The 16,326-nt window shown below is 40.1% G+C and overlaps 1 protein-coding gene across 1 annotated transcript; it reads left to right on the forward strand.

Annotated features, from left to right (window-relative positions):
- The first annotated feature begins 1,456 nt into the window (after positions 1 to 1,456).
- On the forward strand, positions 1,457 to 8,861 carry ADAM21 (ADAM metallopeptidase domain 21). Its single transcript, XM_075532189.1, has 2 exons — positions 1,457 to 1,508; positions 6,586 to 8,861. Exons 1-2 carry the CDS (start codon positions 1,457 to 1,459, stop codon positions 8,859 to 8,861), a joined length of 2,328 nt encoding a protein of 775 aa, XP_075388304.1.
- The last annotated feature ends 7,465 nt before the right edge of the window (positions 8,862 to 16,326 follow it).

A 16,326-nucleotide genomic window follows, 5' to 3' on the forward strand; every position in this document is an offset into this window, starting at 1 on the left:
GTTTCCCATGGTGGTTGTGCCATTTTATAATCCCAGCATGTGTTGTTTCTGTCTTTTTTATCAATCTGCTATTAATGCTGGGGTAAATTGATATCTTACTGATGCTTTGATTTGCAGCTCTCAAATAGTCAACAATTGCGAATATTTCTTCATATGTTTGTATACTCTGAATGTTTTCTTTGGTGAAGTGTATGTTTTTTTCTTCTGTCAAATTCTTCATTGGATTATTTATATTTTTCTTGTCAAGGTGCTGAAATTTTCTATAAAATTTAGAGAGAAGTCCCTTCTTACTCTTTTTTTTTGTATGTACAGAGAGGTTTTTCTGAATATTTATTTATTTATTTATTTTTTAACAATTTATTGGGGCTCATACAATTCTTTTCACAGTTCATATATATACATACATCAATTGTATAAAGCACATCTGTACAGTCTTTGCCCTAATCATTTTTTTCTCTTTTCTTCTTTTACATTTTATTAGGGACTCATACAACTCTTACCACAATCCATACATATACATACGTCAATTGTATAAAGCACATCCATACATTCCCTGCCCCAATCATTCTCAAGGCATTTGCTCTCCACTTAAGCCCCTTGCATCAGGTCCTCTTTTTTTTCCCCTCCTCCCTCCCCATTCCCCCCTCCCTCATATGCCCTTGGTAATTTATACATCGTTGTTTTGTCATATCTTGCCCTATCCGGAGTCTCCCTTCCCCCCTTCTCTGCTGTCCCTCTCCCAGGGAAGAGGTCACATGTGGATCCTTGTAATCAGTTCCCCCTTTCCAACCCACTCACCCTCCACTCTCCCAGCATCGTCCCTCACACCCTTGGTCCTGAAGGTATCATCCACCCTGGATTCCCTGTACCTCCAACCCTCATATGCACCAGTGTACAGCCTCTGTCCTATCCAGCCCTGCAAGGTAGAATTCGGATCATGGTAGTTGGGGGGAGGAAGCATCCAGGATCTGGGGGAAAGCTGTGTTCTTCATCGATACTACCTCACACCCTAATTAACCCATCTCCTCTCCTAAACCCCTCTATGAGGGGATCTCCATTGGTCGACACTTGGGCCTTGGGTCTCCACTCTGCACTTCCCCCTTCATTTAATATGATATATATATACATATATATACATACATATATACATATACACATATATACACATACATACACACACTTATATCTTTTTTTTTTTTTGCATGATGCCTTATACCTGGTCCCTTGGGCACCTCGTGATCGCACTGGCCGGTGTGCTTCTTCCATGTGGGCTTATTTGCTTCCTTCTTACTCTTTTGGTGAAATCTTTGGATGTACATAAAAACAACATCAGATTTTTAACAATATTTTTTTCTTCTCTAAAATTACACTAAAGCAGTAGTTCTCAACCTGTGGGTCGCAACCCCTTTGGGGGTCAAATGACCCTTTCATAGAGGTCACCTAAAACCATCGAAAAATGCATATTTCCAATAGTCTTCGGAACCAAGACAGTACTTCTTTGTCTCCAGGTGGGTCTGCCCACATGCAGATATGCCTCATATGAGTACCCAGCATGATGACATCATCACACCAACCCCATCACATACACCCATACAAATACTGGTCTATGTGACAGGGCTGGCACCATAATGTACTTAAGCGGACCCGTCACACATGTGTAGAGAGCAGCTACTCTGTTAAAAAGAAGCTACTGTATTAAAAAGCAGCTGCTGTGTTGAAAGCTGCAGTATTGGAGGTAAAATAACACTTCGTGAATTATAATTACTGGGTAAATGTAAAATCATGTACTGTAAAATCATCAACTACTGCAATATATCTATATCTATATATTTGTACCAATATATATATATCTGTACCATGGGAACTTAATCTGGATGCTGATCGGTCTTTTTGTGTTCAGCTGTGGTTGATTGAATACTGCTCCCTTGTGATAGTAACAGGTATGTAAAAAAACAAAACAGAATGGTAAATCACAGGAAACTTTAATGAACTGTATTGATTGAACTATGCCATGTATCATCTTTTGTATTATTAAAGCTATTGTTATACATTATTTTCATTAGCAAACTATCCCATGATAATGGATCGTGTAGAGAAGAACGTTAAGAAAAGAAAATATTGTGAGGATTTTTTTACAGTATGGTCTTACCTAAATAATTACATCAGGAACTGAGAAACCACAATGTGTTATTTGTTGTTAAGTTCTATCAGCTGAATCTATGAAGCCGAACAAACAAAAATGCTATTTTGATAGCAAGCAAACAAGCTTTGTCAGCAAAGATACCAACTATTTTAGAAGCAAAGCTGATGGACTCAAGAAAGCCAGACTTGACACATGGCAAGTACCACAAACAGAATGTAGCAGCCATTGAAGCTTCATATTCAGTGGCACTCAGAATCACCAGAGCTATGAAACCTCACACCGTTGCTGAGGATTTACTGTTGCCAGCAGCCAAAGACATTGTTCAAGTTATGATCGGAGATGAATTTGTTACAAAATTGAGTGCAATTTCCTTATCTAACGACACTGTCCACAGAAGAATAGATGACATATCTGCTGATATTCTTGATCAGGTAATCCAGGAAATTAAATCTGCTCCACTTCCAATATTTAGCATCCAGCCTGATGAATCTACAGATGTTGAAAACTGTTCAGTTACTGATTTACGTGTGGTATATTGATGATGGCAACTTTAAAGATGAATTTCTTTTATGCAAGCAAACCTCTGGAAATAACAACTACTGCACATGATATATTTGACACAGTTGGTTCATTTCTGAAAGAGCATAAGATCTCTTGGGAAAAGGTTTGTGGTGTTTGCACAGATAATGCTCCAGCTATGCTAGGATGTCGATCTGGATTTCAACATTTGGTACTGAATGAGTCATCATTCATGAGTCATGAGTCATGGTACAAATGTCATCGGATCTCACTGTATGATTCATCGGCACATATTAGCAATGAAAATGTTGCTAAAGAGTTACAAGAAATAATGAAAAGAGTCATAAGTTCTGTCAGTTTTGTAAAGGCAAGCACTTTCAACAGTTGGCTGTTTTCGCAACTGTACGAGTTGGATGCACCCAATAAAGCTCTGCTGTTTCACATTGAAGTGAGATGGTTGTTTTAAGGAAAAGTTTTAAAACATGTTTTTGAGCTTTGTGATGAACTCAAAACGTTTTTAATCAGAAAGTAAGACCGCAGTTCGATGCACATTTTAGCGATAAAAGTGAATTTCAGAAAATAGCTCATTTGGTTGACATTTTTTGCCATCTTGAATGAGTTAAATTTATCATTGCCAGGACCAAATGCAACGTGTCTCGATTTGTACTTATTTATTTATTTTTTAATGGAAAATAGCATATGTTTACTTGAAAGGGTAGAAATAGAAATATTATGAGAGTAATCCCACCACTCAGTATATATTCTGCATACATGTATGTGTAGGAAAGCACATATGAATAAATGCACATGCTTACATGGTTATGTCCACAGGCATATGTACACACCCATTTGTGTGTGCTACATATAGAGCCACATATATACAAAACCACATAGGGGACACAGTTATGGAGGTTTCCTAGGCATCAACAAACAAGTCACAAGATTGGCCTACTATTTCCCAGAGGTTTGGGACCACAGTATTGAGGACAGCTTAGTTAATCAGCATAAAATAATTCGATTTGTCTTTAAAGATCCGATCTTTCCAAAGGAAACTTCATCTTTGGCAAAAAAAAAATGTATGAAAATAAAATTTACATGTTGCCTACCTTATCTGCTTTCTTTGAGGAGCATGACATGGAACCAGACAAAAGGATTATGATGATAATTTATGTGAAAGAACGCTTGCACGTGCTTGCAGGCAAAATTTCATCGTACTTTCCACATCTACCTGACACCCCGTTTGCACTTGCCAGAAGTCCATTCACAGTCAATGTTGAAGATGTTCCTGAGACAGCACAAGGGGAGTTCACTGAACTTAAAAACAAATCATTTTACTGGGGGCTCGTACAATTCTTATCACAATCCATGCATTCATCCATTGTGTCAAGCAGATATGTACATTTGTTGCCATCATCATTCTCAATCACTGAACTTTTAACAGCGATACAGCAAAAACTGATTTCTCTACAATTCCTGTTACAAAATTCTGGATCAAGTGTTTGCAGTCATATCCTGTTCTGAGACTGTGTTGCACCTTCTTCTTCCATTTCCAACAACATCTTTGTGAAACAGGGTTTTCCAGCTTGTTGGTTATCAAGTCTAAATACAGAAGTAGACTTGTTGTGGAAGATGATCTTCGTTGTGCTTTTGCAAAGACTGCCCGGAGAATTTCTGATCTGGTGAGAAAGAAGCTATCTCTACCTTCGCACTGATGTTGGGTTTTTATGCATACTGTCGCAAAATGTAGCAGTGTAGTTTACTGTTGTTATATTAAGACTGTTACCCATGCTACACCATGCTTCAAGACAAAATTTCATTTACTTGTAATTAGAAATAAATATTTCACTATATATAATTACATGTTGTTTTTGTGATTAATCACTATGCTTTAATTGTGTTCAATTTGTAACAATGAAAATACATCCTGCATATCAGATATTCACCTTACATTTCATAACAGTAGCAAAATTATAGTTATGAAGTGGCAACGAAAATAATGTTATGGTTGGGGGTCACCACAACATGCAGAACTGTATTAAAGGGTTGCGGCGTTAGGAAGGTTGAGCACCACTGCACTAAAGTATAAATGTACTTTAAGTACCATTAGTCTATACTTCAAAAACAATCCAAGACACTTTATCACTCGTCTAATTTTTTTCATATTTTACTGTACACAATTTGTATCAGATGAAATACTATCAGAATGTTCCTTAGATGAAAATATTTTGAGATTTTGTTTCATGTACTTTGGACACGTGATAAAAAGGGGCCAGTCCCTGGACATTATGCTGGTTAAAGGAGAAGGGCAGTGAAAAAGAGGAAGACTCCCGTTTTGATGGATTGATCCCATGCCTGCAACAATAGGATCAGTCATGAGGATTGTGCAGGACCAGGCAGTGTTTCATCTTGTTGTACCTAGGGTTGCTGTAAGTCAGAACCAACTCAAGGGCACTAACAACAACAACAACAACAACCCACTACAATCAGGTTGATTATGGCTCATAGAGACTATGTTGGACAGAGTTGAATGGCTTCCATATAGGTTTGAGATTAAATCTTTACAAAAGCAGATACCGTCATCTTTCTCCTGCAGAGATGAACTTGGGGTTTCAACCACTGAATTTGTGCTTAGCAGCCCTCTATATAGCCCGCTGTCCCACCAGACCTCCTTCCTATAGTTACACCAAAAAAATGAGAGAGTAAAACACACCTCGCTGCCATCAAGTCAATTCCCACTCATAGTGACCTACAGGACAGGGTAGAACTGCCCTTGTGGATTTCCAAGACTGTAACTCTTTACAGAAGTAGAAAAGCTTGTCTTTCTCCAGTAGAGTGGTTGGTAGCTTTGGACTGCTAATCTTGTGGTTAGCAGCCCAACATATAAGCTTTATGTCACTAGGACTCCTGTATACTAGGCATTATTTTTCCATGGCTGTTGAGTTGATTCTAACTCATGGCAACCCATGTATGTCACAATTGAACTGCACTCCACAGGGTTCCCAATGGCTGATATTTTGGGGAAGTTAACTTCTAGGTTTGTTTTTAAAGGTGTTTCTGTATAGAATGACTAACCTTTAGGGAAGCAGCCCAGTGTATTATATTCTTGTATAATCCATGAAGTAGGCATTACAGAGGATAATATCGTAAGTTAAGGTCCCTGGGCGGCATAAACAATTTATATTCTCTTATTAACCAAAAGGTTTGACATTGGAGTCCATGAATTTGTGCCATGATAGAAAATCCTGGTGATCAAGTTCCATAATATTACTGCCATTGAAAAACCTATGTGTGAGAGTTCTAATTCGAAACATATGGGGTCACTATGAGTTAAAACGGACTTATTACAATGGGAAGAAAAATTAGTAAAAGTTAAAAGCAAGAAACTTACAGATAAAGGTATTAAGAATTAAAGCAAATACAGGACTGAAACAAGTATATAATGAGAGAAAGAAAATCTAACATAAATCTTAAGACCAATGTAAACTGATATAAGAAATGTTGTAGTTCTTGATGTCTTCCATTTTGACAGTAAGAAAAGGCACTGTCAGTAGTTATGTCAGGGCATTAGACATCGACCAGTATTATCTCAGAAAATTCTTGATACAGATTCACCCTACTCTTCATTCTCTTCAGTTTTGTTTAAACTTTTAACTATTGACATTTTTATATCACATAAAGAATTGAGATAAGTATATAATCAATACCAAAGTATTTCTCATCAAGCTTCAATAGTTATCATAGTATGGCTGATATTGTCTCATTTATACCCTCACTAATTCCCCACTCTAATTTATTGAAAGTAAATTCAAGACTTTCCTTTGTTTCTTCAATCATTTCACCTCACTTGATTCCTTCTCTCTAACAACACATTTCTTGCTAAATCCTACCACCATCCTAATTTTTCTTTTTCTTTTCACTTTCAGCCCAGCATCTCCAACTGTCCATTTCTGTGAGGATACAGATCCTTAAAGACCAGTCCTATACACTGAACAGCTCAGAGGGAGGAGCCAAATCACCAGTGCGTCCCACCTTGCCCTCAATTTGTTTGGACAGATGGCTCTATAATGAAAGCTACATAATGGTTATCTGTGAAGCCAGAGCACACTTGAGAGTAGTTCTGTTACTCTGGCTCGGGGTGTCTCTTCCACTTTCTGATAACTCCCAGGATGGGCCCTACCAATACCTCAGCTCCCCAGAAATTGTGATCCCCTTGAAGGTGACTAACAAGGGTAGGGGCACAAAAGTTCTGGGCTGGCTGTCCTATAGTCTGCACTTTGGGGGCCAGAAGCACATTGTCCACATGAAAGTCAAGAAGCTCTTAATTTCTAGACACTTCCAAGTGTTCACCTACACCGATCAAAATGCTGTCCTTAAGGATCAGCCCTTTGTCCAGGATGATTGCTACTATCATGGCTATGTAGAGGGGGTCTCTGAGTCATTGGTTGTTTTTAGTGCTTGTTTTGGGGGCTTTCACGGAGTGTTACAAATAAATGATTTTACTTATGAAATCAAACCACTAAGGTACTCTACCACATTTGAGCACCTACTTTACAAGATAAACAGAAATGATACCTACTTCCCCCCTATGAGCTGTGGCTTAACAGAGGAAAGAATAGCACACCAACTGTTGGACTATCTAGAAACTGAAAACTCAACCTGGAAACAAAATTCTATTGATGGTTGGGGGACCCATGCATTGTTTCTGGAGCTGGCTGTGGTGGTAGATCATGATTTCTTCATTTACTCTGAAAGAAATTTCTCAAAGGTACAGGAGAATGTAATCCTTGTTGTCAGTATAGTAGATTCTATTTACCAGCAGTTGGGTATTTATGTGATGTTGATGGGAATTGCTATTTGGAATCAAGAAAATGTTTTTCCAATAATAAGCATAGAACAGGTTCTGGAGGATTTCTCTCACTGGAAACAAGTCAGTCTTTCCCAGCTTCAGCATGATGCTGCACATCTTTTTATAAAATACTCATTTAAAAATGTGCTTGGTTTGGCGTATGTTGCAGGAATATGTCATCCTCCTGTTGATTGTGGAGTTGATTGTTTCCAAGGAGACCCTTGGTTTCTTTTTGCCCTAACTGTGGCTCATGAATTAGGCCATACTTTAGGTATGAAACATGATGAGGAATTCTGTTCGTGTGAGCAAGGTGGCTGCATCATGAATGCTATCCGGGTGATAGCAAAGAGGTTCTCTAATTGCAGCTCTGCTCAGTTTAGAAAGACGAGTTTAAATCAGGGATCATGTCTGCACAATGCTCCAAGTCCAGGGGAATTCTTTATGATGAAGCGTTGTGGGAACATTGTGGTTGAAGGAGAAGAGGAGTGTGATTGTGGATCTGTGCGACAGTGTGATCAAGATCCCTGTTGCCTGTCAAACTGCACACTGAGTCCTGGAGCTGCTTGTGCATTTGGGCTTTGTTGCAAAGACTGCAAGTTCATGCCATCAGGGGAACTCTGTCGACAACAGGTCAGTGAATGTGATCTTCCAGAGTGGTGCAATGGGACATCCCATGAGTGTCCAGAAGATGAGTATGTGCAGGATGGAATGCGCTGTAGTGGAAATGCCTACTGTTATCAGAAGAGATGTAATGATCATGACAAACAGTGTAGGGAGATTTTTGGCCAAGGTGCAAAGAGTGCATCTCAGAGTTGTTACAAAGAAATCAACTCCCAGGGGAATTCCTTTGGCCACTGTGGTATAAATGGAACAGCCTACCTGAAATGTAATATCTCTAATATCTTTTGTGGAAGAGTTCACTGTGAAAATGTGAAAGAAATTCCCTACCTGCATAAACATTCTGCTTTTCGGCATCTTCTCGTGAGTGGTGACACTTGCTGGAGTATTGGCTATCATTTAGGGATGGATACACCTGATGTTGGAGAAGTGAGAGATGGCACAATGTGTGGCCCAGGAAAGATATGTATAGACAAAAATTGTGTCAGTCTGTCTCTCCTGTCACAAGTTTGCCTACCAGAGACCTGCAACATGAAGGGTGTCTGTAACAATAAACATCACTGCCACTGCAGTTATGGCTGGTCCCCACCCTACTGTAAGCACAGAGGCTCTGGGGGAAGCATTGACAGTGGCCCAGCATCTGCAAATGGAAGAGTTTTCTTGCCACTGATTGTGATTCTTGTTTTGTCTGTTGTGTTTCTATTGTTAGCTATTGGGCTTCAGAAGTATGTTTAAAACATTTTAGTACCATGGGAGGAGCATATGACTCACTCTTCAGGTTAAGACAATATCTCTAATTCAACACTTTGTCTATTATTCAGTTACAGTCTCATATAAATAGCAAGATTAGGAAATATCTAGTGAGACAACGTAAGGAAAGTGCAGATCTTCTTTTCTTTCAGTGCCAGAAGCATCGCCATCAGTAAAGGTACTTCCCACAATGATTTAAAATACTACTCATTGTTCTTAAGAGGAAATAAAATCCTATCTTTTCTCTCTGTTAATCTTCTTTGTGTTTCTTGAAGAGAGATATGATCGATGGGAACGGCAGGGGGACAGACATCACAGGACCCAAGAATAAGAACACTACCGTTTTTTGAGTGTCTGCTTTAAAATGTAAAAGAAATGGTGATAATGAAGTTTGGGATTATTTGGTAATCAAAAGAGAAAAATGAATGGTACTTGATTTCCATACTTACTCTGGACTTGGTGGCCTGTGTCCTTTCTAGTCAAGTGTGTTCGGTTGGGTTCTCCAGAGAAACAAAACCAGTGATGCTGGTACATGTTGTATGTGGGAAGGGATGTCTATTGAGAGATGACTTACACAGAGGTTAAAGTAGGTAAGTCCAGTTCAAGTCAGGGAAGTGTGCTGGTGGCTCCTGTGATCAGAAAGTGACACAACAGGAGAATGAGGAACCAGACACAAGATCCAGCTCCAGCAGCAGGTAAAGGACCAAAGACGGTTCAGTTCTCTTAGGTCTCTCTTTCTTATACAAAAAGACTTAACAAGGAGTGTTACCAGGCTGCAAGACAATCGATAGGTTGAACTCTGCCCCTCCCCTTACCCAGGAACTTCTAGTTAACTGAATCTCCAACCATCACAGACACACACACCCTCTTGTCAACTTGACACCCGCGCATAACTCTTTAATCATACATAATCATCAAAGATAATAATAAAACCATATTTGTGCCTAACATGACACAACTAAAATGCCTACTTATGAAAAAGCACTAGCCTTATTTTTCAATTATATTTTATAAATGAACAAAACAAAGATATTTAGTGCATATGTACAAATGGGAATCACTCACAACAATTAAAGGTGTCATTTTGGCAGCTGGTCACATGACCATAGCTGGTATTTAGAACTCCCTTCTTCCTCCACTCATTCCACATTTCCTTTTCTCTCAGTGAATACCACAGCTGGTCATGATTCTTTGACTGGTGGGGTGACCCAAACCTTCATTCTTAGAGTCTGGGCTATTATTAGTGGTGTCAGAATTGGGGTGCTATACTTTATCATTGATTTTAATAACAGGAAATGATAGTACTTAGAGATGACTAATTCAATTAGACATGGAATAAAGAAGACTGAAGAATTATACATTTTAATTGTGGTGCTGGTGAAAATATTGAAAGTACCATAAAAGGACAAATTTATCTGTCTTAGAAGTAGTACAGCTAGAGTGCTCCTTAGAGACACGGATGGGGAAATTACCTCTCACGTACTTGGGACCTCTTGTCAGGAGAGATCAATCCCTGGAGAAGGACATCATGCTTGGTAAAGTGGAGGGACAGTGAAAAAGAGGAAAACTCCCAATGAGATGAATGACGCAGTGGCTGCAACAGTGGCTTGGGCATAGGAGCCATTGTAAGGATGGTGCAGGGCTGTTCAGTGTTTGGTTCTGTTGTGCATAAAGTCAATATGAGTTGGAGTGACTCGATGGCACCTAACAACAACAACGGCACCAACAAGGAATCCTGGATTCCAGATTCTCCTGGATTCTTCTTTACTTCCATTATGTAACACCAATCTAATTTCCCCCTTGGTAATCAGGATTAATCACACCACTCAGTACAATGACACCCTTATTTACCTATTGATCCAGAGGCACAAGGATCCTCAAATGCCCAGTGGGCATTTGTAACTGCCAGTTCAATGAAATCAGAGCTGTGTTTCCAGATGGGAATATTCCTCCCTTTGGAACTAGGACCTACAGACCTAAAGAGCATAGGGTCACTGGGACAGGCAGCAAAAATGCTGCAAATGGGTCCCTAGGAGTAACAGTGAGTGGTGCCACTCCTGTTTCCACTCCTTAGTTCTTGGACGCCCGAAGCCTGGCTATTGGGGACTCTGCACCACATATTGGCTACTGATTTAGAATATGTACAGGCTTCTGGGGAACTTTGCCCCAACCCTACAAGGTGCTGCTGACTAGCTGGAACTGAGTCATTACATCTTTAGAAGGCCATTCCATAATTCGATTAACTAATTGCTTCAAGATAATGAAGAACATGGTATGATTGGTCGATTCCCTGAGGACAGGCCCATTGGTGCACTTCAGTTGCTGTGCAGTGAGTTCCCTGATAGGAAGCAATGTTGTGTGTGATACCATGCAGGTGGATACGACATTCTGGAAGTCCCTGAATGGTAGTTTTGTCAGAAGCAGTTCACGCAGGGAAGGCAAAGATGTATCCTGAGTTAGTGCCTATGACAGTAAGAACAAAATGTTGCCTTTTCCACGGTGCCATGCTTGTTTGATAAGTTCCCCTTCAAGGTGCACGCAGTACGAGGATTGCCAGGGGTGGACGTGGGTGGTGGTGGTGAGTTTCCTGATTGTGTGAGACCAGATTGTCTATCGAAACAAAACCAGTAACACGTATACGTATAAGAAAGAACTTTATATCCAGAAGTAATTTCATACTAAGAAGGCATCCCAGATATGTCCAATGCAAGTCGACAGGTCCAGTGCTAACCCTTTTTGACTCACATAGCTGCAGGTCAATGGTGCCAAAAGATGAAGTGAGAAGCCGAGAGATTACAGGCCAGTAGGTTCAGAGTCATGTGGATCCCAAATTGGTGGATACGTGGCAGGGCGTAGACAGCTGTCAGGGTCAGGTGGACCACATGGGGTTGCCCCTAGAGGCAGGCACAGAGTCCCAGGAAGTAGGAAGGCAAAGGAGCAAAAAGAATGGAGAAGTCTTCAATGTCTCTCTTATTAAAAGGCTACACCCCTAAGGAGGCCATCATCAGGCTGTGAACCAACTGACAAGTTGGACTCCACCCCTAACTTTCACATAGGTGGTGGGTTGACATAAAATATAACTGCCAAACGGTAAAGAGGTGTTGGATTGATTAGGGAGTATTTCCCCCTGAGTGTCCTGTTTCTCTACCCTGGTGTCCCTCAAAACAACAAGAGAATCAAAACACAAAGCGTGAAATGGCTCTGATTTTTCTCAGGACTTTAGTCCCATTTTGACTTTTGGCGTCATCATGAGGTATTGGTAAAGAAGAAAAACAAAAGAAAAAATCCTAGTCAATCTTCTTTGCTGCTTTATCCTCAGGATACTCAAGGAGATCTGAGGAGGTCAGAGTCATGTGTCAGGGCCACATGGGTGATCTCAGTGTCTACCACCACGGAATGTACAAATGTGTGGGCCACTGTCACATATGGACATTTTCTTATTTTTTGGTTAAATTTGCTAGTGGTTTGTTGATTTTATTAATTTTTACATAGTAACATTTTTGTTGATTCTATTTTTTATTTCCTTTATTTCTGCTCTAATGTGTAACTGGAAGGGATCAATATTTATGCCCATTCCAAAGAAATGTGACCCAACAGAAGGTTCAAACTATAGAACGATATCATTAATATCACACACAAGTTAAATTTTATTTAAGATCATCCACTAATGACTGCAATAATACATTGACAGGGAACTGCCAGAAGCTCAGGCCAGATTCAGTAGATAATGCAGAACATGGGATATCATTGCTGATGTCAGATGAAGATCAAATGCACCTATTCTTCTACAGTTCAATGTCTAACTTTCACATGGATATAATGCAATGGAGACCACCATGGCTTGAGTCAAGTATATCTTAGTCTTCACGTCACATCCTTGCTCTTCAATATTCAAGAGAGGTCTTAAGCAGCATTTTTATGTAATGCAGTATATATATATATATATATATCTTTAGACTGCTGCTTCCATGAGCATTGATTGTGCATCCAAGCAAGACAAAATCCTTGACAACTTCAACACTTTCTTCATTTATCATGATATTACCTATTGGTCCAGTTGTGAGGATTTTGATCTTCCTTACATTGATTGTAATCCCTACTGAAGGCTACAATCCTTGCTCCTCGTTAGTAAGTGCTTCAATTCCTCCTCACTTGTGTGATATTAATATCATTCTATCCTCTCACCATAATTGTTCAATCTCCATGCTGAGCAAATCATCAGAGAAGCTGGATTATATGAAGAGTGCGACATAATTTTGGAGGAAGGCATTAAAAACCGGCGGTATGCTGATTACACAACCTTGCTTGCTGCAAGTGAGGAGGACTTGAAGCCCTTGCCGATGAAGATCAAGGATTACAGCCTTCAGTATAGATTACAACTCAGTCTAGACGACCAAAATCCTCACAACTGTAGGCAACATCATGATAAATGAAGACAAGGTTGAAATTGTCAAGGATTTTGTTTTGCTTTGAGTGATAATCCATGCTCATGAAAGAGATCAAGAGATCAAATGACTTGTCCTGAATAAATCTGCACAAGACCTCTTTAGAGTATTTCAAAGCAAGAATGTTACTTTGAAGACTAAGGCATACCTCACCCAAGCCATGGTATTTTGAATCACTTCATATGCATGTGAAAGTTTGACAATGAATAGGAAAGACTGAAGAATAGATGCATTTGAATTGTGGTGCTGGAGAAGGATATTACAAGTAGCATGGACTGCCAAAAGGACAAACTGATCTGTCTTAAAAGAAGTAAGGTCAAAGTGCTCCTTAGTGGGCAAGGGTAGCCAAACTCTACTCCCCTCCCCTCCCTTTCCTCTTTTCTCTCTCCTTTCTGCGTGACATCCGAGTACTCTAGGCAAGGGCCTGACATCTATTTAAGTAGTATACCAGGCTCAGAGGATGACGTCCCTGAGGGGAGCTAATAGGACACAGAGGGGATGGGGAAAACAACAACAGCTTCTATCACACTGTCCCCTTATTGGAGCAGACTGCGACAGAGGACATTTCTGGGGTCACATGGGGGGGGGAGAAGTACGGGTTGAACCCCCCCAAAATGGATCAAATCAAGAAGGGTACATACCTGGATATACAATCCTCGGGAGAAAACAATGGGACCGACGGTTCTGGGGGTGGGGGTGGGGGTGGCATAGGAGAGGGGGAGGTGGGGGAAAGGAAGTGGTGTTAACAAAATCAGGGACAAGAGAACAACAAGTGATCCAAGATCGGTGGTGAGGGAGGCATGGGAGGCCTGGTAGGGCTTGATCAAGGGTAATGTAACCAAAAGGAAACACTGTAACCCAAATAAAAGCTGAGCAAGATAGTGGGATAAGAGGAAAATAAAAGAAAATAGAGGAAAGAACTAGGAGGTAAAGGGCATTTATAGAGTTCTAAATACAGGTGTGCACATACGTAAATATACTTATTTATGATGGCAGGGAAATAGATCTATGTGCATATATTTATAGGTTTAGTATTAAAGTAGCAGCTGGACATTGGACCTCCACTCAAGTACTCCCTCAATGAAAGAATACTTTCTTCTATTAAACTGGCATTCCATAATGCTCACCTTCCCAACAGGATCACTGAAGACAAAGCAGGTGCATAAGCAAATGTGGTGAAGAAAGCTGATGGTGCCCGGCTATCAAAAGATATAATGTCTGGGATCTTAAAGGTTTGAAGGTATACAAGCGGGCATCTAGCTGAGAAGCAACAAAGCCCACATGGACGAAACAACTAGACTGTGTGATCATGAGGTGTCGAAGGGATCAGGTATCAGGTATCAAGGGGAAAAAATCATATCATTGTGAACAAGGGGGAGTACAGATTTGGGGACCCAAAGCCCACCTGTGGGGAACTGGACAGCCCCATGCAGAAGGGCCACAGGGAGGAGATGAGCCAGTCAGGGTACATAGTAGCAACGGTGAAACATACAACTTTCCTCTAGTTCATAAATGCTTTCTTACCCCCCCCCCCCATTATCATGATCCCAATTCTACCTTACAAATCTGGCTAGACCAGAGGATATACATTGGTACAGATAGGAACTGGAAACAGGAAATCCAGAACAGATAAACCCCTCTGGACCAGTGTCGAGAGTGGTGATACCAGGAGGGTGGAGCAAAGGTGGGGTAGAAGGGGGGAACTGATTACAAGGATCTACGTATTGCCTCCTCTCTGGGGGATGGAAAACAGAGAAGTAGGTGAAGGGAGATGTCAGTAAGATATGACAAAATAATAATAATTTATAAATTATCAAGGGTTCATAAGGGAGGGGGGAGCAGGGAGTGAGGGGGAAAATGAGCTGATACCAAGGGCTCAAGTAGAAAGCAAATGTTTTGAGAATGATGAGGGCAACAGATGCACAGATGTGTTCGACACATGAATGCATGTATGGATAAGCGTTGTACGAGCCCCCAGTAAAATGATTTTTTTTTTAAATTCAGGTGGGATAGGCTCAATGTTGTATTTTAGCTCTAGTGGACTTGTTTTTAATTTTCTTCAGTTTTATCTTGAACTTACATACAAGCAATTGAAGATCTTTTCTAAAGTCAGTCCCTGGCCTGGTTTTAACTGCTGACATTGAGTTTATTGTATCTTCCCACAGTTGTAGTCAAGTTGATTTCTGTATATTCCATCAGGAGAAGTCCTTTGGTGTTGATGAAAATAAGTATTTTCTAAGAACAATTAGTGGTTGATATTGCAAAATTCTATCATGGGATCTCCAGCTTTGTTTTCTGTCACCAAGTCCATATTTTCCAACCACCATTCCTTCCTCTTTGTTTTCAGTTTTTGCATTCTAATCTCCAATAATTAGCAGTGCATCTTGATTGCACATTTGATCGATTTTCAACAGAAGTTTCCGTAGAATTATTCAATTTCTTCATCACTAGCTTTAGTAGTTGGTGTATAAACTTAAATAATAGTTGTATTGATTAGATTTCCTTGAAATCAGATAGAATCCTATCACAGATAGAATTCCACTTCATGGCGGATTTAGCCAGATACTTTCTGACAATGAAGGCAATGACATTCCTTTTTATTGTTTTATTCCCAGAATTGAAAATCATATTATTTCTGATTTTAAATGGTCAATATCAGTCTATTTCAGCTCACTAGTGCCTAGAATATTGTTCTCTACTCATTCGATTTCATTTGACCACTTCCAATTTTCCTAGATTCACATGTCGCACATTTCAAATTCCAATCATTAGCAGATATTTTACCTTGAGTCATGACTCATCACCAAATGAAGATCCTGAAGGATGCACTCCCAAAGGCTTTACCCAACTCATGTCATCATGGTCGACTCCAGTCTGAGAAAGTATCTTCTCCTCAGTCACATTTTGATTGCCTTGCAGCCTGAGGGCCCCATCCGCTGACAGTATCTCTGACAGTGTTCTGCTTCCACTTCAGGCACTCAGGATCTGACTGTGGTTTGCAGCTA

This window comes from Tenrec ecaudatus, chromosome 14, assembly GCF_050624435.1.
Source record: "Tenrec ecaudatus isolate mTenEca1 chromosome 14, mTenEca1.hap1, whole genome shotgun sequence".
Lineage (NCBI taxonomy): Eukaryota > Metazoa > Chordata > Mammalia > Afrosoricida > Tenrecidae > Tenrec > Tenrec ecaudatus.